General features: G+C 46.7%; 4 protein-coding genes across 5 annotated transcripts in view; 2 read left to right on the plus strand and 2 right to left on the minus strand.

Moving 5' to 3' along the window:
* The window catches only part of LOC308576324 (arylacetamide deacetylase-like 4), a 135,376-nt gene that overhangs the window by 32,528 nt on the left and 79,133 nt on the right, over nt 1–23,715 (plus strand). The window lies entirely within an intron of this gene.
* Nucleotides 1,593–10,718, plus strand: NAXE (NAD(P)HX epimerase). Its single transcript, XM_081175618.1, has 6 exons — nt 1,593–1,800; nt 3,183–3,291; nt 4,509–4,616; nt 5,847–5,960; nt 7,066–7,213; nt 9,978–10,718. The coding sequence occupies exons 1-6, from the start codon at nt 1,640–1,642 to the stop codon at nt 10,178–10,180; spliced, it is 843 nt and encodes a 280-aa protein (XP_081031744.1). The 5' UTR covers nt 1,593–1,639; the 3' UTR covers nt 10,181–10,718.
* GPATCH4 (G-patch domain containing 4) lies at nt 11,449–16,598 on the minus strand. 2 transcript variants are annotated; one of them, XM_081175614.1, is made up of 8 exons: nt 16,455–16,598; nt 15,753–15,842; nt 15,237–15,310; nt 14,677–14,769; nt 13,870–13,977; nt 13,528–13,634; nt 13,304–13,354; nt 11,449–12,446 (listed from the first exon to the last, which is right to left on the minus strand). In XM_081175614.1, exons 2-8 carry the CDS (start codon nt 15,832–15,834, stop codon nt 12,059–12,061), a joined length of 903 nt encoding a protein of 300 aa, XP_081031740.1. In that variant the 5' UTR covers nt 15,835–15,842; nt 16,455–16,598; the 3' UTR covers nt 11,449–12,058. The 2 variants fall into 2 exon arrangements, with proteins under 2 accessions (XP_081031740.1, XP_081031741.1); XM_081175615.1 differs by lacking the exon at nt 16,455–16,598 and having other exon boundaries at nt 15,753–15,849.
* LOC308576328 (arylacetamide deacetylase-like 4) lies at nt 16,870–23,553 on the minus strand. The gene is made up of 4 exons (XM_081175581.1): nt 22,784–23,553; nt 21,852–22,068; nt 21,114–21,177; nt 16,870–18,527 (listed from the first exon to the last, which is right to left on the minus strand). The coding sequence occupies exons 1-4, from the start codon at nt 22,955–22,957 to the stop codon at nt 17,747–17,749; spliced, it is 1,236 nt and encodes a 411-aa protein (XP_081031707.1). The 5' UTR covers nt 22,958–23,553; the 3' UTR covers nt 16,870–17,746.

Consider the following 23,715-nt stretch of genomic DNA (forward strand, 5'->3'; position numbering starts at 1 on the left):
ATGAGAACAGAAACCGTGTGGCGGCAGCGGGAGGCCCCATTAGCTAAAGTGGTGCTTCAGGTTAAGAACAGTTTCAGGTTAAGAACGGACCTCCAGAACAAATTACGGTAAGTTCTCAACCCGAGTTACCACTGTATTTGTGGGGCATAGGAATTTGTTCAATTTATTTTTTTCAAAATATAGTCCGGCCGCCCACAAGGTCTGAGGGACAGCGGACCGGCCCCCTGCTGAAAACGTTTGCTGACCCCTGGGTTAGAATATCGGACTAGGACCTGGGAAACAAGTGTTCAAATCCTCACTTGGCCATAGAGCTCCCTGGGTGACCTTGGGCCAGTCATTTCCTCCGAGTCTAACCCTTACAGGGTTGTTGAGGGGATTAACTGAGGAGGGGGGAAGACCAATGGACTCATTAGCAGGTTTTGAGTAAACATTTACAAATAAGAAAATTTATATAAATTATAAGATTAAATATAAAAAATGAACCGAAAGGAAATAAGCAGGATTTGATATTGTGTTAAAATAAACAAGAAAAGGAGGTTGAGGGAAGTCTGGGGGAGGAGGGGAGGGGAGGGGAGGGACGGGACAATTTGGGATTGGTGAATTTATGATATATGTTATAATGTAATTTGGGGGAAGGAAAATGTAATAAAAATTATTTACAAAAAAAATTAAAAAATTGAGGGGGGGACGGACCATGTATACTCAGTGCTGAATGACTCAATAGGCAGACCAAAGAAGTGCTTAGGGCAATGAGAAAAGTTAAGGACACCCTCCAAAAATGAGTACATTTTTTAAAAAGTATCAAATCAGCCATTATGTGGAAAACCAGAACTTTGCTAGATTTCCTTATCCTCTGCTGCACACCCGTTCCCCATTTCCTGTTCTTTTAGTTACTTATACCCACCTAAAGAAAGGGTCATGCTACTGATATAGGTAGAAAAAATATTTTTGGGAATTATTATTTTTTAACCATTTAGTACATGGTAGGGTTGCAACCCTAGTATACTGGGGGTCACCCTAATCTTTTCTGTGATTAGGGTATTACTCCATATGCACCCACTTAACCACTTGGATTGGCGAAAATGGCACTGTTGCAGATACCACCTAATACCCATTCCGCCTTTCTTTGTAAGCTCCCTGCCTATTGACATCACCTTCACTTCCCTGTACTCTTTTTGGCGCCTGCTAGAAAAGAGTTTTGTTTAGGCAAGACTGCCTAGGTGTTTAGAAATTTGGTGTGAGATTCAACCCGTGGCTATTTCAGCTTCTCCAAAGTCAAAATTATTAGTAGCAGTATTTTTATTATTGATAGTTTCATTGTCCCATCTTTATTTGTAAACCACTTTGAGGGTTTAAGAAAACACCAATGAAGCGGTGTTTAAATTTTATAAAACAAAGTTCTCACTCTGGCCTTGTATATACACCACCATGAGCTTTTTGGAGAAAAGGGTGGAGAGATAAATAAAGAAGCTAGATTGAATTTCCCATTCCGGCTCGGACTCTGCTGGGGGGCCGAGATTTATTCAATCCAGCAGGAGGAGCAGCAGCAGCAACAGGGCCGGAGAGAGGGCGGCGCTTGGCAGCGGCAAGCCAGAGCGGCCCAGCGAGCGCGGCTAGGCTTCCCTCTCTGTCGGGGCGAATGTCCTCCGGGCTGCGGCGGGCGGCTCTGCTGGGATTCGGCCTGCTCCTCTGCAGAGCGGCTCGAGCGGGGCGCTGCCCGGCCCCGCGTTGGCCGCCTTCGCCCGGAGCCATGCAGAGCGCGGCGGCGTCTGGGGCCGCGCAGGGACCCAAGTACCTCGGGTGAGACTGGAGGGGAGAGCCGGGGCCCAGCGGCTTTTTCCTGGAGGGCCGGGTTCGAGCCGCGGCCCTGCGTACCTCTCGGACTGGTTCGGAGGACCGTCCTGGAAAAAATCCCGGGGAGGGAAGGGAGAGCTAGCAGGAGAAGCAGCAGCACGCGCTTTCGGTTCAAGGGGGATGAAGCGGTTTCGGTTCAAGGGGGATGAAGGCCTGGGGGTGATTTGCAAAGACCTCGTCAGTGGACACGGAAGGAGGCCGAGGTTGAGCCCCACCCGCCGCCGCCACCTGTGCTCAGCTTCAGGATTCCGGAGTGCAACTTGTAAAGGACTGGCAGTGCCCTCGAGCATGCACAGAGCGCACTTCCTGGCTGCAGCCTCGCTCATCCGATTAGCGAGGCTGTGACATCAAGGACCAGGGAATCCTCCATACCTGCCCGCCTCCTGTCCCCCCAAAACAGTACTTCTGTCTTGTCAGGATTCAACCTCAATCTGTTAGCCACCATCCATCCTCCAACCGCCTCCAGACACTCACACAGGACCTTCACCGCCTTCACTGGTTCTGATTTAAAAGAGAGGTAGAGCTGGGTATCATCCGCATACTGATGAACACCCAGCCCAAACCTCCTGATGATCTCTCCCAGTGGCTGCATGTAAATGTTGAAAAGCATGGGGGAGAGGACAGAACCCTGAGGCACCCCACAAGTGAGAGCCCAGGGGTCTGAACACTCCTGGCCATGTCGCCAGCACCTGCCTAAAAGTTGTTATGTGTGATGTGTCGCCAAGGGGGTTTAAAAAAGGATAAAGGGGACCCCTGACCATTGGGTCCAGTCATGACCGACTCTGAGGTTGCGGCACTCATCTCGCTTTATTGGCTGAGGGAGCTGGCGTACAGCTTCCAGGTCATGTGGCCAGCCTGACTAAGCCGCTTCTGGCAAACCAGAGCAGCACACGGTTTAGGATCCCACTTTAAACCGTCATGGCTTCTCCCAAAGAATCTTGGGAGTTGTTAGAATAGTTATTCCCTTCCCAGAGCTGCTGTTCCCAGAGTTCCCTGGGAAGAGAAATGGGATGTTAAACAGACCTGTTCTGTGAGGGGAATAGGGGGTCTGCCAGCAACTCTCAGCACCCATAACAAACTACACTTCCCAGGTTTCTTAGTGGGAGGCCATGTCTGTTTAAAGTGGTACGATTCTGCTTTATATGTATAGTACAGATGAGACCTGCCCCTTCCCTCTGCCTCTGCCTGACCTTCTTCATAAAGCTGTTGTGTACAGGAAAGGTGTGTGGATAAAGGATGAAAGTGGGGATACAAGACTTAAACGTATCTCAGGCAAAAAAAATACGAGGATAATGTTGTGCTAAGAGATTCTGTCTTCTCCTGGTCAGCCAGAAGGAAGCTCAAGCCATAGACCAAGAACTGTTTGATGAGTACAAATTCAGCGTCGATCAGCTGATGGAGCTGGCTGGGTTGAGCTGCGCCACAGCCATTGCAAAGGTAGGGGTTGCGGGCATAAAGAACAAGTCGAATGGTGCCGAAAGCTGGGGCTGAAGGGATGGCCGTGCCTGAGAATGACCTGTGGAACTACTTGCTGCAGGATGCTGCAGAACAGGGATGGGGAAACCTATGATCCTCTGCGTGTTCTCAGACTACAACTCCCACCATCCTTGGCCATTGGCCTTTCAGGATGGAGCTGATAGGAGTTGGGCTCAAAAAACCTGTGGAGGGCCACATTAGGGTGAAAGGGGCACAGCACCACCAACCTCAGCCTGTGCTCTGCCAGCCCCCATTTGCCTGCCTTCTTAGTTACAATGGTCCCAGGGGAAGCCGTGGCTGTCACCTTCCTCCTCTGTAGTCCCAGTGCTGCTTTTGTAGAATTCAACCGCGAGGCGGATGGAGACGAAAGTGGAATTAGCTGGCTCCATGCGCCTTTGGCTCTGGTTCTGACTGCTGTTGGGTTCCTTGGCTTCCACCCCACCAGCCCCATTGCCCTTCCCAGTTTATCCCATACTTCCTCCACAGAGATTCCTGATGCATCTTTGTGAACTCATAAGGACTAGAAGAATGCACTTAAAAAAATAAAATAAAAGTGAGGTGCTTGAGATACTGAATTCTCCATCAGATGATGATGATAATAGTAATTCATTTCTTATACCACACCCATCTGACTGGGGTGCCCCAGTCACTCTGGGTAGCTTCAAACAAAAATACCAATTAAATTGGTGCTAACCTTTAAAGTCCTAAACGGCCTTTGCCCTGTATACCTGAAGGAGCGTCTCCGCCGCCATCATTCAGCCTGGACACTGAGGTCCAGCTCTGAGGGTCTTCTGGCGGTTCCCTCACTGTGAGGTTACAGGGAACCCACCAGAGGGGGTAGTGGCACCCACCCTGTAGAATGCACTCCCATCAGATGTGAAAGAGATAACCAATTACATGACTTTCCAAAGACATCTGAAGGCAGCCCTGTATTGGGAAGTTTTTGATGCATGATGTTTAAGCTGTGTTTTTATATTATGTTTGAAGCCGCCCAGTGACCAGGGAAACCTAGCCAGATGGGTGTCCTGTTGTTGTTATTAAACAAAGCAACAACGAAAAAGTCAAACAAATGAGAATAATACTTCAATTGATACTTCTATCCACGGGTTATTTGCATCATCACAGAATTCATCTCTTCACAGAAAACACTTATGTTTGTCTTCTCCTTTTCCCACAAGGCCTACCCAGTCGGCTCCACCATTAACCAGCCAACCGTCCTGATTGTTTGTGGCCCTGGAAACAACGGAGGAGACGGCCTAGTTTGCGCCCGGCACCTGAAAATGTTTGTGAGTGTCCTGCTCCTTTATCCTTCAGTAGAAATCTAGGGGCCTGTCTGCAAACGGTGCTTCATTCTTACGCAGAATTGGGCTGGGGGTTGAGCTCGTGGATGTGGTTAATGTGGCATGTAATGTAGGAACTGGCTGTTTTCAGTGGAGATAAGAAAAGCCTGCTAGATCAGGAAAATGGCCACCTGCTCCAGTATCCTGTTCTCACAGTGGCCTGTAGGAAACCCACAAGCAGGACCCAAGTACAAGAGCCCTCTCCCGTCCTGTGGTTTCCAGCAACTGGTATTCAGAAACATTACTGCCTCTGACCATGGAGGCAGAGTGTAGCTTTGGTGGCTAGTAGCCATTGATAACCTGAAAGGACATGTTCAGAAACATAGCTCTCTTAGATGATCTAGTGATAAGTCAGTCGACCTTCTACAGCCCTACAAATCACATTTTCTTGCTACGGTACAAGTATTCTACTGGCAGTTGACTGTGACACTATTCCTTCCCCCAGAGAATTCTGGGAGCTGTAGTTTGTTAAGAGAGTGAGAATTAGGAGATTGCTATTCCCCACAGAGAGCTACAATTCTCAATCCATATTCACAGGAACTCTTAAGAACTGTTGCTCTCTGGGGTGAAAAGGGTTCTCCTAACAACTCAGTACCCTTAATGAATTACACATCCCAGAATTCCTTGGGGGAAGCCATGACTATGTAAAGTATCATAGTGCTTAATATGCATTGTCGGATGTGGCCAAAGTATGGACTGTTCAAATCCAATGGTTTGTTGTCCATTAAGTGTCACCACCTTGGGGAGGTGACTAGTGACGTCCCTGCAGATGCTCTCAGTGATCAAGCTACGATACCAGGTGTCAGATGGCTCCTGAGGTAGCTTGGACCTAAGTTGTTTGGGGCTTTGTCAATCAATACAGTTGTGCAAATCTTCGTAATTTGCGTTGAGGACCTCTTCAGGTTATAACCCAGGATACAGTGGTACCTCGGGTTAAGAACTTAATTTGTTCTGGAGGTCTGTTCTTAACCTGAAACTGTTCTTAACCTGAGGTAACACTTTAGCTAATGGTGCCTCCCGCTGCCGCGCAATTTCTGTTCTCATCCTGAAGCAAAGTTCTTAACCCGAGGTACTATTTCTGGGTTAGCGGAGTCTGTAACCTGAAGCGTCTGTAACCCGAGGTAGCACTGTATAAATGTTCCAGATAAATAAATGAATATCATGTCTCTCTTGCAGGGCTATGAGCCAACACTGTTTTACCCTAAACGCCCCAACAAGCCACTTTTTGAAGGTTTAACCACGCAGTGCAAGAAAATGGACATCCCGTTCCTTTCGGAGTTCCCATCAGAAGTAGGTAGACCACCACCTCTAAAACCCAGAAGAATAGGTGTTGGATCAGGTTAAGAAACACCATGAACCCACATCTTTATGGGCAGTAGCCAAAATATTAAGGTCAGCAAATAGGGGAAATAAACTGGAATGCAATGTAAACTTGAGGTGGGGAACCCCGAGACTAGCTTTGTGGGCCCATATGGAACTTACAGGGAATGAAACTCCAACTTGATTGGTATGATATACAGTGGTACCTCGGGTTAAGTACTTAATTCGTTCCGGAGGTCCGTTCTTAACCTGAAACTGTTCTTAACCTGAAGCACCACTTTAGCTGCGCTGCCGGAGCACAATTTCTGTTCTTATCCTGAAGCAAAATTCTTAACCTGAAGCACTATTTCTGGGTTAGCGGAGTCTGTAACCTGAAGCGTATGTAACCCGAGGTACCATGTACTGCTGGCTCAACTAATAGTGCCAGATATATGCAAGAAATGATTTATGTGTGCTGTTGGTAGTTTGTGACTCTGTGCAGGTCAGTTGAGGAGTGACTAGGTTATCAACCTCACAAGTGGGGAAGAAGGCAAATGTCATCCCTATCAGGAAAGGTTTAAAGCTCTCTGCCTACACCAATGTGTGTCTTAACTTTTCATTCCTTTTTTCCTGCTACTGTCAAAATTGGTTGGGTTTGGCAGGAGGGGGTAGGTCTGATCTGCGCCTGGGGTGGGTGTCACAGAATGTGAAGGTCAAGAGTTGAAATTATATTTACGATTCGGCAAAATCTGTATTAAGCCACCTATATAACCTCCTTGATTCTAGCCACATTTCACACACCTATCGGCTCGTTTGTAGCCCTACTTCCCATGTTCCTGTGATTTTTTTTCTTTGTCTGGAATGTTTCCTTGAACTCTTGTTAGTGCCACCTGGTATTCTGGAGGATAGAGGTTTGGGGGAGTTGCACAGAAACTAGACTACTCTCCAAAAGCTAAATTTGCATTGACTTTTTGGACCACTTTTGTGTTTTGTCTCGTCACACACATACTGTTATCTGAATGAGAATTTGGCCTTTGAGGCCATTGGTCACAGCCCATGTGTTATACTAACCTGTTGCCTCTCGTTTCATTGGCAGGCTGCATTCATTGACGAGCTCTATGGCCTGGTGGTGGATGCCATTTTTGGGTTCAGCTTCCAAGGGACTGTGCGAGAGCCCTTTGGCACCATCCTGAGCACTCTGGAGAAGGTCACTGTCCCCATTGTGAGCATCGATATCCCTTCTGGTATGTTGGGCCAAGGATGCTCTCTGAGCTGGGTACCCAAATATTCTTTCAGCTTCCGTGTAATGTAGCACATGGATTTCTTTTTTGCATGCTCCATCTCCAGCCCCCCCTTCAAACTCTGTAGCCAAGACTGAGCCCAAAGGAAGCTGAACTCTTAACCTGCACAAGTTTAGGCAGATTTGAGCTTTGTGTTTTGCAGTAACTCATTTTGTAAATAGAAATAATAATGATACTTTGCATAATGTATATCTAGTTACACAGATAGAAGCAAGGAGTAATTCGCAGCCTTGGGGACTAGAAGCCACCAGCAAGTTTTGTTTTACTTTTTTTAAAAACAGTTCTTAACGAACTCTCCCAGTCCCATATTCTGTGCCTTGTGCATTCAGGGCTGCTTATGGCACTTTGCACCACTCTTTGTGGATGAGTTACCTGGCTTTTATAAAGATTATGCAACCATGTTTGGAATTCTCAGTCGTCAGCGAAGGTTTCCTTAGCCATCGGGCTGCAGCACTTTCATCCCCCTGCCACCATTTTGAAACATTTATTTACAAAATAAATTGGGGGGGGGGGATTAAAGCTTCCAGTCTGCTCTGGGTTTGATGGCAAATGAAACCAATTTTGTTTGGGGTCTCCAATTTGGAGGATGGCCATTTGCTGCTTGAGGGTTGTTGACAATTAATGGATCTAAGTTAGTATTTTTATTTTAGGTAGCTGTATTCTTTGATTGTATATCGAATCTAAATAGTACGGCTTGGGGACTTTTTGGTTTTATTCCAGATTTGTTTTGTTTAGATGCCTTAGGGCATTTTAGAGTATGAATATTTTAATTCAATACAGCAATTGCAGAACGGTGTGCAATTTCATGACACACCCACATGGAACCTTGGTTTGAGCCCTGCCCCCCATCTGAATGCTGTTCCCCAGCTTCCTGGGTGGGACCTAGTTAGCTGCCCTTGCATTTCACATTCCAAAACTGGGGTGGAGAACCTCAGAGAGATAGTTCTTGTATTGCTGATTTCAGGGTGCTAAGCGGTAGTAAGGAATAAATGTTTCTGCAAAATTTGGAGAACATGCTACTACCATTAGGCTGGCTCATGGAAGCACCAGCTGCAACTTCAGAGTAAAAGCAGGCTTTGGGGCTTTATTAAAATGTTTGTATGTTGCTGTGCAGTCATTAATCATAGATTCATATAGAGTTGGAAAGGACCACGAGGATCATCTAGTCCAACCCCCTGCAGTGCAGGAATCTTTTAGAGACCAGAATTTTGAATTCTGCCTCATGATACCGGTTTTGCAGAAATGGGTCCAGCCAGCCGTGGATCAATTTGGCAGCCACTTAACAGTCAGCTGTTGGATTTGTAATTTGGAACATACTGAATTAACCAGGGTTTTCATTTAGACATTGTGACTTTGTATCAAAACTCCCTACGCATTAGATCAGGCATAGGCAAACTCCGGCCCTCCAGATGTTTGGGACTACAATTCCCATCATCCCTAGCTAACAGGACCGGTTGTTAGGGATGATGGGAATTGTAGTCCCAAACATCCGGAGGGCCGGAGTTTGCCTATGCCTGCATTAGATCCTTATTTTAAACATTTGACTCCTCCAGCCCCATTCTTTGTTGTTTCAGTTTCAGTTCTTGTTAAAGAACCTCATTTTTACCCTTCTGTTGAGATCCCACTCACTCAGCCAAGCACAGCCTTTCCCTCCCTACAATACGGAGATAATTCTGACCTACCTTACAAGGTTGTTGTAAGAGAATGTACATGGGAGCAGCTTAAAACATTCAAAAAGCCACTCTATGAATGCTGAGGTGGTGTCAGAGACTTGCTAGACAAGGAGGAGTGGTGGCTACCAGTTGTCCAGGAAGTACCACTGGGGAGGAGGGAGATTTTGAGTTTGACTCAGACTGGTCCACAGAGGGAACCATCAGGAAAGTCTTGGAGCCAGAGAGTAGGGGCGAAGGGGAGAGGCACAGTGTGGGCGCAGACCCTGATAGGGAGAGAGCAGAAGATACATCTTCCGCGTTGCAGGACAGTCCTCTTCCGGCCCCTTCTCCCCCCCCCCCCCCAGCTCAAGAAAGGAGAGCTAAAAAAGAGAAAGGGCAGATAAGAAAAGCTGAATGATGCCAGAAGAATGTACAGAGAGAAACACTTAAAGGACGGGAGGGGTTTCCAGCTTCTGCAACTTTCATACCTTGAGAGCCTTGGTGTCGGGTATCTCTGGTTGCGAAGCAATAAAGTTCTTTGCCTTCAAGCCGCGTGCCTCTTCCTGATTTGCAGCCTGGTCGGCAAGGCTATTCTGGCAACCTGACAGGTGGTAAGCATCTTCCTTCTACGGGAGGCATGGCCAAACTTGGCCCTCCATGTGTTTTGGGACTACAATTCCCATCATCCCTGACCACTGGTCCTGTTAGCTAGGGATGATGGGAGTTGCAGTCCCAAAACATCTGGAAGGCCAAGTTTGGCCATGCCTCTTCTATGGAATAAAGGACTACTTGCACACCAAGGGAGTTACAAAGAAGTTTGATATTGGCTGCTGCGTTGTAGCACATTGATAAACCACATGTCTCTATGTAAACCAACCTTCCTTGACCTGATTCTTCCTAGACGTTTTGGACTGCAACTTCCATCGGTTCCAGCCAGCACACCCCTGGAGTGGGGGCTGATGGGAGTTGTAGTCCAAAGCAGCTGGAGGGCACGCCAAGTTAGGGAAAGTGGCTGTGAACTTATTTCTCAAGCACTTGTCCTTCTTTGATTTCAGGCTGGGACGTGGAGAAAGGGAACCCCGATGGGCTGCAGCCAGACATGCTGATCTCTCTCACTGCACCCAAGAAGGCTGCAAAGCAGTTCACTGGACGCTACCACTTCCTAGGCGGCAGATTCGTGCCTGCAGCGCTGCAGAAGAAGTACTCCCTTAACCTCCCGGAGTACCCAGAGACAGAGTGCGTCCTACGGCTCTCCTAGCCACTGCACCCCAAGCTGGGGAGACATCTGGATCAGAGGAGGAATTGAAATTAGGTTGGGTTAAGGTTTGGTGGTTCATTATTTGGAGTTACAAGTTAGGCCTTAAGAAGTAGCCTTGGATCGTAAGTGGACACACAGCAATTGAGAGCAATATGGGAAGAGATCAGAAGACTTTTGCGACAGCTTTAGACCAAACAAACCAAAAAAGGCTGCCTTCCATCACATTGTAAAGTATGATTAGTGTCTGGGAAAAGGAACAACAGTGCAGATGTGGGGAGCCTTTGGCCTTCCAGATGCTGCTGAACTAGAACTACCACTACCACCTTCCCTGGCCGTCGGCCATGCTGGCTGTGGCTGATGGGAGTTGTAGTTCAGCAACATCTGGAAGGCCCCTTAGGAGAATCTCATTCTTTTCCTTTGTGCAAGGAAGAGACTGTTTTATAGACTGTAACGAACTGAGAGAACTTTCATTTTCCTTCAATAAAAATTGTGTGATTAAAAAACAACTTTGCTTAAAAAAACACACCACCCAACTGTTGTTGTTGTACTTGTGGACATCCTTTAGGGCAGAGCTGGGCAGCCAACTGTGCATGGACCAATCCAGCCCAGCTCCTTAGGTTGGGGCAGCTCCATGGCAGAACTCTACACTTGCTGCACACAAGAAATGGGAGAGCAGAAACACTGGACTTGTGCGTGGAGGAAAGTGCCTCTGCTGGATATTGGCTACACCAAATGTCCCTGTTGGGCTAATGCCCCAATAACCTACTTCTGGGCTTCTTAGCAGCCAATAGATGGCCATTATGAAAAATGGGGGTTGTAGCCAACATTTGTCCCATTCGGAGCAGATTCATTTAAATTAGTAGACTGTTGTGTCTGTTGATCTTACTAGGATTAACACTGGATGGAACCCGTATTCACACGTTTAAAGCACTTTAAACAGTCATGGCTTCCCTCAAAGAATTCTGGGAGTAGTAGGTTGTCAAAGGTACTGCGCGCTGTTAAGAGACCACCATTCCCCTACCAGAGTTCCCATGGAAGAGGGATCGATTGGTTAAACCACTCTGGGAACTGCAGCTCTGGGAAGGGAATCGGTGTCTCCTAACACCCAGCACCCATAAAAAAACCTACAACGTCCATGATTATTTGTGGGGAGCCAGCAGGACTGTATATAGTGGCATTGCAGGGCTTTAACTGTATGATGTGAATGGGACCCATGTTGGGACTTTTGGTGTGATGTAGCAGTGCTGTTTCTTCACCTTCAAGCAAAATTGAGCCATGCACTGTTAAATTTTTAATACCCATTTACCTAACCTCCTAGAGCAGGTTTTGACCAGACCCAGGGGAGGTCTGTTCCCTTTGCAAAAGGGATTCACTGGATACAACCCCCTGCTTCTCTCTGTGTTTTTGCCACCTTACTCCTCCAGCTGCCGATTCTTTACAAGAAAAAAATTAAGCAGCCAGCCTCCACGACACAAAGTGCGCAAATGAGCTTAGGCTAGAGCAGGGGTCAGCAACCTTTTTCAGCCATGGGCCGGTCCACCGTCCCTCAGACCATGTGGTGGGCCAGATTATATTGGGGGGGGGGATGAATTCCCATGCCCCACAAATAACCCAGAGATGCATTTTAAATAAAAACACACATTCTACGCATGTAAAAACATGCTGATTCCCGGACCATCCGAGGGCTGGATTGAGAAGGCGATTGGGCCACATCCGGCCCATAGGCCTTAGGTTGCCTACCCCTGGGCCAGAGGGTGCTGTTGACACAGCAAGTTTCTAATGTGGGACAGCAGCGATGGGATCCAGCAGGAACTGGGCTCTAAGAATTTCAGCGAGCAGAAGACCACCACCACAATTCCCTTTGCTATCATCCCACTTTCATTTTGATTTCCTCTTTGGCTTCCCTCTGTGACTGGCCATTTCTGGCCATTTCTCTGCAATTTCTACCAACGGTCCTTTCTTGCTTTCTCCATCCTCCCGGTGCTTCCTTTTCTTCTTCTTTTTCTTCTTGTTGGGTTTCTCCTCCTCTTGTTCTTCCCGGGGATCCTCATCTACTGTCACTTCCAAGCTCTCATGAATCGCAGCCTCGCCTTCTCGTTCTTTGCGTTTCTTGGCTTTCTTTTGCTGTGGGCTGCTGCCATTCAAGGCAGCCTCAGTTGCCTCCTGCTTTCCTCCCTTTTGCTGGACGTAGCGAGCCAAGAAAGCTTTTTCCTGTTCCTCCAGCCGTGCCAGCTTTGCTGTCATGGTTAAGCCATGCCGAGCCCCTCTGGAGAAAGCACAGAACAGACATTGGGAACGGCAGTAGCAACTCCAGCCACCAAAACATTCTTAAGCTTCTGAACTTTGCTCATGACTTCTCCAGGTTCTCCAACTGGTAGACATGGGCCAAATCTGGCTTGCGGAAAAGTGTCACTTAATCCACCAGTGGCCGGTGTAAGAAAATAGGAGAAGAGCTTCACCTACCCCCATGCACTTAATACCACCCACTGCACATCTAGCTGCAGAGAGGCCTTCATCAACCTGGTGCCACACAGATAATCTGAACTACAACTCCCATCAGCAAAGGGAGGGGGGAAGAAGAGGGTGTAGTAAAAAATATCTGAAGGCCACGGGGTTGGCGAAGGCTGTTCTAAACATGTTATTTATTTCATAATATTTGTATACCACTTGATGGTAAAAACAAAACCTGAAAGTGATTTACAAACAGAATAAAACAATAAAATTATGAGTAGAGCCAGCCATTTAAAACATGCAAACCAGCGGTTAGCTGAGAACAGATTAAAACACATGCAAACATTTTACGTATCTAGGTAGGCTAGTCTAAGCAAATGTGGTTTTAGCAGGCGCCAGAAAAGAGTATAGTGAAAGCGCCCACCTGGTGTCAATAGGAAGAGAGTTCCAAAGTGTAGGTGCTGCCACACTAAAAAAAAATTGATTTCTTACAAATGCAGAATGGGCATTAACGTGAAACCTGTAACTCTGCCAGTTCCGCAGATCAAAGTGGTGGTCAAGTGGGCATATATGAGATATGACGATCTCACAGGTAAACTGGCCCAAGTTGTTAAAACTCAACCCTCCCCATAAAATTGGGGGCGCATCAGCTAACTCTCATACCATACTCACTTATGGGCTGTTCTTCCTCCACAGGCCTGGACCAGCTCTTCATCAGTCAACCTGGGAAAGAGAAAAGCTTGTGTTAAGGAGTGACCAGCCTGCAGCTAAGGAGAATACACACACAGCCCCTCAAGGCAAAAAAAGCGGGGGGAGGGGGGCGGGAAGTGTGGTTAGACCTCTTTGCCAACCAAGTGGATCTAGGCCAACCCAACCCAATCTCAACCCCTGGTTACCTCCTGGCTGTAGATAGGTCCAGTTGCTCATCTTCATCCTCTTTGTCGCTGTCTGAGGAGGAGACGACGTATACAGGCTCTTCTCCACCAGATGTCAATGTAGCTGCCTGGAAGTGGGGCATAGATGGGTCAGAGGTGGCCAAAAATGTATCTTTACTCACTGTTAAGCCACATTCTGAATGGAAATGGCCCTTCCATAGGAGATCCCTTTAAACTGGGAGTGTCTGAGCCCAAAACTTCCTGCATGCAGCGCAGGGGCTCTTCCAGTGAGCTACAAACCATTCCAAACACGCCAAGCCCCACCATCAACACCACAAGTTTGAATCTTTAACATCTCACTACCTTCACAAAGCGCCCATAGACCAAGTTCTTCTCCCCATGTGCTTTACGGGGCTTTTTATTCGTTATCACTCCATCTTGCTCAGATACCTTTTTCACTTTGACACCATCCTAGAGGGGAGGAAGAAGAGGGGCAGCTGTATTCAGAGCTCAAAGCCTGAAAAAGAACAATCACCACATGCTGTTGGGAATAGGCAGTGTGAGGAGGCGCCTCTCTTTGGGGCAGGGGGGCAACTCAGAAACCAGGGGCGGCAGCAGTGGCTGACAGGGAAGAGGGGAGAGGAGGCTGATCAAAAAAGGGCGAGAGGCTGCCAGCTCTGCAGGCAAGGGGTGACATAACTGGGCTCCTGAGGCCCACAGGGGTGATGCAGAAAGAATGTAGTTGGTCAAGGGAGCAGTGGACTCAAAAAAGTTGAAAACCTCTGACCTACTGTACAGTGGTGCCTCGCAAGACGAAATTAATGCGTTCCGCGAGTCTCTTCGTCTAGCGGTTTTTTCGTCTTGCGAAGCAACCCTCTTAGCGGATTAGCGCTATTAAAGGCTTAGCGGCTATTAAAGGCTTAGCGGCTTAGAAAAAGGGGGGGCGGAAAAAAATCGGAACACTCGCAAGACGTTTTCGTCTTGCAAAGCAAGCCCATAGGGAAAATTGTCTTGCGAAGCAGCTCAAAAACGGAAAACCCTTTCGTCTAGCGGGTTTTCCATCTTGCGAGGCATTCGTCTTGTGGGGCACCACTGTATAAGTTTCCACACCATGACAAAACCCTGGGCCTTCCAACAATGCCAAAGCCCAAAGTTGTATGCCCTCGTTACCTGCCCAGTCTCCACAGCAATGTTAGCAGCAGATGAATTGAAGAGGTGGTCCCACCAATGGAAAGTGAATTGCTCAGCTGGGTTGTGGCCCACCTGTGTTGGAATGAAACAGAAGTTATGAGCTGTAGACTCTCCCAAAGTAGTGACAGCAACTTTTGCCCACAAGTTCGCAGGGCCCCAAAGGCTGCCAACACCATATCCCAAACCAAAGAGACGATTACACAGTAGCCCACTGCCTCCCTTTTATGACTCCCTCTCCTGCATTTTGAAGCTATCTGTGTTTTTTAAAATTTTATTCTTGTTTTGGCCAGGAATTCTACACCTATAGACACTTCTCAACCGATTTTAGCTAAAACGAAATATATTCTATGATCAAGCTCCTTATTTAAATCAGTCAAGTGTCCGTTGCCTCTGATGAAGAGTACTTCATACCCATAATATGGAGCACTTTTAAAGACCTTTTTTCCAGCTCCTTCCTTCTCCACTGAACTTGCTGATCAAAGATTCAGCCTCCCTAATCTTTTCTAAACCCACAGGCTCAAGATCATAACCTTCCTTACCCCAGCTGAGTCACACTTGACTTTGACCTTTATGGCTTCAGAGATCCCATTTTCTCGCTTCCCAAGTCCTTTGCCTAAAATAAAGTTTGCGAAGAGTGGAGTCACAGTTAGGAGAAAGAACAAACAGGAGGCAGAGTTCTTTGCAGCCAATGAGTTCCAAATATTATTCCAAAAAAGCAAGCAGCTAGAACAGTGATTAGTATTTAACTGGCACATGGGGTCTGACCATAACGAGAGCTGAGTGCATGCCATAACACTACACACACAGAAAAAGAATATGATACTGGACCGACAAAAGCTTTAAGGTCTTTAGATAAGCACTTTCCTGCTTCTCACCCTGCTAGTGTGTGTGAAGTTGAAACACAGATTTTGACTAGTATTTCTCCGCATCCCACCCCATCCTTTTGCCCCATGCTGTGATGAATCTAAAGTTGCTCCAGTTCTATACATATACATTAATGGGGGGGGGGCTGAATGTATCCAAAAGATCCCCATGAACAAGCCCCACCCACTTACCTTTCTTCCAGCCATGCTTCTTCAGTTGCTTCTCTGCAAATTTCAGCCCTTTGCTTTTATTCTCCTGAGCAGTGTCATTCATGATAGAAGCTGGATAGACACATATGGAACATAAAGAAGCTGTGAAATAAGAGAGTGGCAGACCTGTGTCTAGAAACACGGCACAAAAGGAGGTCTGAATGAGCCCTGACTGGCTGTCCCTCTCCAGGATTTTAGGCAGGGAGTCCTACCCCAGCCCTACTGGGCATGCCAGGGATTGAGCCTTCTGCATGCAAGGCAGATACTGTGCTACTGAGCTACAGCCTTTCCCCAGAAGAAAAAGAAAAATTACAGCCCTCACGGTTCTGAATAAAGGACTGATTTAAAGAGAAGCTGAGGAAGAATGAATCAGACTCTTGGCCCAGCTACCCCAATATTGCCTACACTGACTGGCAGCTGCTCCCCAGGATTTCAGGCAGGGAATTCCCCCCAGTCCTGCCTGGAGCAGCCAACTTGGGACCTTCTGCACGCAAACCAGTTGCTCTACCATAGCCCTACACAAGAAGGAGAATTACTTAGCTCTCAACAACCTTAACCCTGCAGAAGGAAACTCAAACGCTCTCACCAGCGACCCTCCACTCTGCCCAAAGGTGGAATAGCCTCGGACTGCACTCCCGCATCTCTCCAGCAACCCCCGCCCACAATAGAAAGCACCCAGCTCACCAGTCCTCCAGAAAACGAAAAAGCTCCAGTTGCGGATCACTCGGAATTGCGGCGCTTCACTTTTGATGCAGACACGTGATCAACACGGGGGCGGCCATCTTGACCGGAAGTAAGATCCTTCCCCACCCACGCCCTGGCTGCAAAGGATTGTGGGTGAATTGAAGAGAGGGGACCAAACGGACCAGCGAGGAGGGTTAAAGCTGCTTGTTTAGGGGCCGTATTGTATTTAGCGCTGGATTGCTGCGCCGTATTGTATTTAGCGCTGGATTGCTGCGCGTTTAAAGGGTTTTTTAAATAAATGATTTTTGCTAGTGGCTTTTCTCTGATTGGCATTATTAAAAGCTTTATCGCTGTTAGACAGCAGCCCAACCTCTGCAAATATACACCTGTCGGGTGACAGTTGCAAACACAAGCGTTGCTTTTTAACACCTTTATTTTTTATTGTTTCATGAAATCTATATACACCTTGATTGCAAGGGTGAGCCTCAAAGCAGTTTGCAAGAGGAACAAAACAACAAAATTATCAGTAACAACAGCTGTTTAAAAGATTCAGAAAAGAGTAATGAAATCAACAATGAGCTTAAAACATATATCAACATTATTCATACCTGGATAGGCTGGCATTAACAAGAATTTTAGCAGGCACCAAAAAAAGTGTGGTGAGGGACCCTGTTTGCTATCAATAGGCAGGGAGTTCCAAAGTGTGTGTCCTGCCACACTAAAAGTTCGATTTACAAATGTGGAGTGAGTGTTACGAAATGAGTATTTTGCTATAATCTAAGGGTGTAATTAAATGTGTTTATATCACTCCCATGGGCTTAGCTCAGTTTGGCTTAATACACAGAATCGCCTTCTTTATTGCTAAATATATTCAAATATTATGGAGCAACAGTTAATGGAATAAGCTAACCTGGTGACCCGGTAGGATGGCTTTAAGAGGATTAGGCCCAATTCCTGGAGGAGGCGATAGCTATGTTCTTCCTCCACTATTGCAAGCTGTATGCTGCTGAATGCTGCAAAAGTTTTCTTGCACGCAGGTACTGCTTGCTGGCATCACAAGAGGCCTCTGCTTGGTCACTCTGAGAACAGGATGCTGGATGAGGTGGACCAATGGCCTGATCCAGCAGCGCTTTGCTTATGAACTTACAAATGTCATGGTGATTTTAATCAATCAGACTGGGTAGAATTTTGGATATGAGTTTCTCGTATTACTTTAGTATTGGAACAACAGGGGAAGGGGAATGTTCACCCACAACAGGGGAAGGCTGCCAATGGAAGACAAAGACAGTCATTCATTTATATAAACTTTTTAAGAATTGTACCACATGCTGCATACATTTCCTTGAGCTCGGAAATTCAAATGGCCATAAATCAAAAAAGCTCATTGTTGCATGGAATCCATCTGGAAGATGATGATGTGTCACTAGCACACCGTTGTCCTCTAACCGCTTCTTGTACAACAGCCCATCATCCCGGAGAATATCATACTCGCAAGTTAGAAGGAAAGTCTCCGGGAGCTGGCGGATTATGTCATCCTCTGCGTGAAGGGGGGCAAACTTTGTCTCACCAGCTCTTTTAACTTGTTCATAAAGTTCTTCTGAAAATGGGACAGGAGCATTAGGGACATAGCCCCTGGCCTTAAATTCTTCTGGAATGTTATCAACATTGATCCATATTTTGTACTTCTCCCTATAATCAGGAGGGATATGGGCACCTTTTATAACTGGGTCCACATTGATCTCCTTCCCAGTGAGATGTGTCAAACCAAGTTTGATAGCTCGTTTTCTGTACAAGAGAGGAATTGATTGGTTTTGCTGATAGGATGGCAAATCAAAGTCCCCTGATTGTAGAAATGGGTAGATCAGGACCTGAGCTCGCAGTCTTGGGAGGTCCTCTCTGATCACTAGTTCTTGACAAATAGCTGTTGCAAATGTGCCTCCACTACTGTCCCCAACAATGGCAATGCAGTTGGGGTCCACTCCGTATTCTTCTGCATTCTTCAGAAAGTGTATTGTAGCAGTTAAACAGTCCAGCACAGGGACTGGATAGGGATGCTCAGGAGCTAAACGAAACCTAAAGAGAAAACAAGATATCGCCCACATTCAACACCATACACTTCATGGAAAAAGACCATTTTCTGTAATGGCATACTGCAAGTGCTGAGAATCTTTTCCACCCCTAGGGCCACATTCCTTTCCGCGCAACCTTGTGGGGACCACATGCCAGCTACAAGTGGACCTGAGGCAAAAATGGAAATCAAATGCAAACTTTCCCTTTGGACAAATAGGCTGTTTCATTACAACACACCTTTCTCTACCCTCCAGCTCCTTCCTTCTTGCATAAAGGTAAAGGGACCCCTGACCATTAGGTCCAGTCGTGACCGACTCTGGGGTTGCAGCTCTCATCTTGCTTTATTGGCCGAGGGAGCCGGCGTACAGCTTCTGGGTCATGTGGCCTGCATGACTAAGCCACTTCTGGCAAACCAGAGCAGCACACGGAAACGTCGTTTACCTTCCCGCCACAGCGGTACCTATTTATCTACTTGCACTCTGACGTGCTTTCGAACTGCTAGGTTGGCAGGAGCTGGGACCGAGCAACGGGAGCTCACCCCGTCACGGGGATTTGAACCGCCAACCTTCTGATCAGCAATTCCTAGGTTCTGTGGTTTAACCCACAGTGCCACCTGCGTCCACTCCTTCTTGCATACCCCCCATCATTTCTCCGATGAAAATAGGGGCATTCTATTCCATAATGATAATAAATTAGTTATACCCCACCCATCTGACTGGGTTGCCCCCGCCACTCTGGGCAGCTTCTAACATATATAACAACGTAATAAAGCATTAAACATTAAAACACTTCCCTATATAGGGCTGCCTTCAGATGTCATATAATTACTTATCTCTTTGGCTCAGGGGTTGCATAATTCCAAACACTCCCAACATTTCTAAATGAAAATAGGGATGTCCTAAGGAAAAGTGGGACATTCTGGGATCAAATCAGAAACCGGGATGGCTTCTGAAAATTTGGGACACTCACTGCAAATAGGGGCACCTGGAGGGTCTATTCTTGTTTTCCTCTGTCCGTTAGCAGGTTCCTGTAGCATCCTGTGCATCAGTGAAGTTATAATCCCACTACTAGGTATCTACCTGTCCTCCATCCACAGCTCACCTGAGCAGGTTGGCAAGACTCCTAGCAATTGCTAATACCAATGGATACTAGTCACAAGGATGATGTGCCACTATGAGAGGCAGTAATGCTTCTGAATACCAGTTGCTGGAAACTGGACCTGGGGAGAGAGCTCTTCTGCTCAGGTCCTGCTTGTGCGTTTCCCATTTGGGCATCTGGTTTGCCACTGTGAGAACAGGTTGCTGGACTAGATGAGTCCCCTTTGGCCTGATCCAGCAGATTTCTTACTATGTTCAAAGTCAAAGGGATTTGAGCTAGAAATCTAAATACAAAAATGAACACCCATTCTAAATGTTGGCAAAATCACTATGTTTACAACTTTATAAAGCTGGATGACATCTCACCGATTGAACTTGAGTCCCAACAAGACAGAAGTACTGTTTCTGGGGGACGGGCTGGGTGGGTGTGGGGGACTCCCTGGTCCTGAGTGGGGCAACTGTGCCCCTAAAGGACCAGGTGGGCAGCCTGGGAGTCATTCTGGACTAACAGGTGTCCATGGGGGCACAGGTCAGGTCTGTGTCCAGGGAAGCTGTCTACCAACTCCATCTAGTAGGCTGGCTGAGACCCTGCCTGCCTGCACATTGTCTCACCAGGGTGGTACATGCTCTGGTCATCTCTGGCTTTGACTATTGCAATGCGCTGGATGTGGGGCTACTTTTGAAGGTGACTTGGAAAGTACAACTAATCCAGAATGTAGCAGCTAGACTGGTGACTTGGATCAGCCGTCGGGGCCATATAACTCTGATCCTAAAAGAACTACATTGGCTCCCAGTACATTTCAGAGTACAAATCAAAGTGTTGGTGCAGACCTTTAAAGCCCTAAATGGCTTCAGCTCTGTATACCTGAAGGAGCATCTCCACCCCCATCATCCAGCCAGGACATAAGAGATCCAGCTTTGAGGGCCTTCTGGATGTTCCCTTACTGCTAGAACTAAAGCTACAGGGAACCAAGCAGATGGTTTGGTTAGTGGTGTCCACCCCATGGAACACCCTCCTCAGACCCTTCAAGTGAGTCTATTTTCTAGGGACAGTCCCAGATTTACAGAGGCTGTCCCAATTTCTGATTTGATCCTGGAATGGCCCACTTTTCCTTATGATGTCCCTATTTTAATCCGATAAATGTTAAAGAGTATGGTAAGACATCAGCATTTTCATTGGAGAAACATTGGATGCTATGGTAGGAGGTCCCTATTTTCATCGGAGAATTGTTGCTGGGTATGTCAGATGTCAAGGAGATGAGTAACTATGTAACCTTTAGAAGATATTTGAAGGCAGACCTGTTAAGGAAAGCTTTTTAATGTGCAATGTTTTATTACGTTTTTATATATGTTGGAAGCCACCCAGAGTGGCTGGGTGGGGTACAAATAAATAAAATAAAATAAAATAAAATAATTCATTTGGGATCAGGTCTTAGGAAAGGTTAGAAGCTGAGGGGCATTACACGGCTACCAAGAGAGTGAAACCACTTACCCAACACTCACAACCACTGAATCACTTTGGTTGGCCATGAAACGGCAGATCTTTTCAGAGGCTCCTGGAAGAAAGCAAAAGCCCCCCCCCCCAACCTCCATTACAATTTTTCCTGGTCAAGAACACTGATATCATTGTGAGCTGAAGTCTGTGTCAGTCCTACTAAAAGTAAATCTGTTGAAATCAAGAGATCTGCTTATTTATTTATTTTTATGTCATAAAATGTAGATGCCACTTGATTAGAGAAAACAACAACTTTTAATAGAGCTCAGTTGGGAAAAACTCAGTTGAACTCTTTGTAAATCACTAGCTAAAAACCATTCTGTGGGTTTTACTCTCTCCTGATCAGTAACAGAACAAGCAGTGTCAATGGGTAAAAAACAAAACAAAACTTGCACCCACATTTCTGGGCTTCTTTCTAGTTATTTCTGATCATCCCTGGAAGCCATTTCATAGAAGTCCTTTGCGGCATGAAGCAGATAACATCTTCTTTGACATTTTAAGGATATTTCATTGAGTGTGATATAGAACTGGTCACCTTTGTAACAGGGGGCCTCTCAGCCCCATTTTCTTACCACACGATGACATCCTACATTAATCTTAAACTGTCAACAGCAGCAGTACGAAGCACTCCACTTCTATGTAGCAAACATTTTGGGAACTTTACATTAAAGTACCGCCCCAAATTCTCCACAAACCATTTGGTAAACCTTTGTGAGACTGTTTCAAAGAACTTACGGAAGCTTCCAGTGAGTCCAGCGCCTCCATGAAGATAGAGGATTCCTCTCCTGTTCCCAGCAGCTGGTGTCTTGGGCCAGTACACCCTCACTGGCACCCCATCAAAAACCAGGTCCTTACTGATCAACTTTGAGTCCTTCCCTGTTAGTATGGCATTGAACGCAATCCTCCAGATGATGTATCTATGGCAAATGCCCAGTTTTTCCAGAAACAATCCCTGTTTAAATCAAAACATTCACCATACATATATGTACATAAGAATGTAAAAAGAGCCTGTTGGACCTGGCCAATGGCCCATCTAGTCCAGCAGCCTGTTCTCACAGTACCTGTGGGAAACCTTCAAGCAGGATCTGTGCACAGGAACACTCTCCCAGCAAAAGGTATTCAGAAGCATTGGTGCCTGTAGCTTTAGAAGCAGGGTATAGGCATGGAGACTAGCAGCCACCCAAAACCTCCTCCTCACTGAATTTATCTATTCCTCTTTGGAAGCTATTCAACTTTGTTTGATGTATTACAGTATTTTAATATTTTTTTGGAAGCTGCCCAGAGTGGCTGGGGAAGCCCAGCCAGATGGGCAGGGTATAAATAATAAATTATTATTATTATTATCTTGGTAGCCATCACTGCCCCCTGTGAAAGAGACTTCCATAGTTTGAATATGTTTGGTGTCAAGAAGTCCTTTCTTCTATCTGTCCTGAATCTTCCAACATTCAGCTTCAGTGGATCTCCACAAGTTCTAGTGTCATGAGAGAAGGAGAAAAGCTTTTCTCTATCCACTTTCTCCACGCCATCCATAATTTTACAGACCTCCATCATGTCGCCAGTTGCTTGCCTTTTCTCTGAACTAAAAAATCCTGAACATTGTAGCCTTATTGATAAGGAGGGTGGGTCACTCCATCCCTTCGATTGTGATATATTCAAAACAAACTTACCAGTCCAAGTGTATATTCCGTTGCAAAACTGAAAACTCGTAATTTTATGCCCTGGCTGATTCCTGGAGGAATGTGGGTCCTTTTAAAATGATAATAGACTCCCCATGCAAACAGCAAGGAATGAATGAATGAAAATGTATATATCAGCATCCACAGAGTTCCACCAAATGCCATTTCCCTTACACTCAGAAGTGCAGATGTAGGGACTTCGCCTGAGCCGATGCTTTTGTAAGGACTTTGTCTGGGACAATGCTAATTGTATGAGACTAGTCTTCTCCATGTGCAAGAGAGCACCCTCGGCCAACCCACATAGCTTTCAATTGAGAAAATATTTTATTAATCTGTTCAGATTGCAGTCTAGCCTAGATTACTGACTGCTGCGATTGTTCCTCACACAGGGTGTGGCTGTAGCTTCCCATTCCTCCTCCAGAGAGAAGAGGTGCATGGGATTTCCATAGACTCTGAAGGCCAAGCGGATCAGGCCAAGCACCCTTCTCTTATGATAGGCACCACCCTTGCAACACATCTTCATTTTTATGATGCTTCCTCTCCCACACAAAATACTTCAGCATCTTTCATCCCCCATGAATTGGTCAGCTCAGGTGATCAGGGATGGCACATCAATGCAGGTGTGGCCATGGGCGCAGATGCGGAGGAAGGGGCTGCGGTGGGGGCAGACCGCCCGGGTGTCAAGACTGAGGGGGGTGACAAAACGGCACAAAGGCGCAAAAAGTATTCCGCCTTGGCGCTTTCCCCCGCCTTCCCACTCGTCCGCCCGCCCCTCGCGCCTTGTCTAGTCCTTCCTCTCCCTCCTGCGCCCGCCCAGTACGCAGTTCCTACCAGACTCCCCTGCTTTTGCTTTCACGGTGCATCCGCGTGCATGAAAGGGAAAGCAGCGCAGGCCTTGCATCTTGTTTCCTTTTATAGACAGG

Source organism: Podarcis bocagei (genome assembly GCF_964188305.1).
Source record: "Podarcis bocagei genome assembly, chromosome: 16".
NCBI lineage: Eukaryota > Metazoa > Chordata > Lepidosauria > Squamata > Lacertidae > Podarcis > Podarcis bocagei.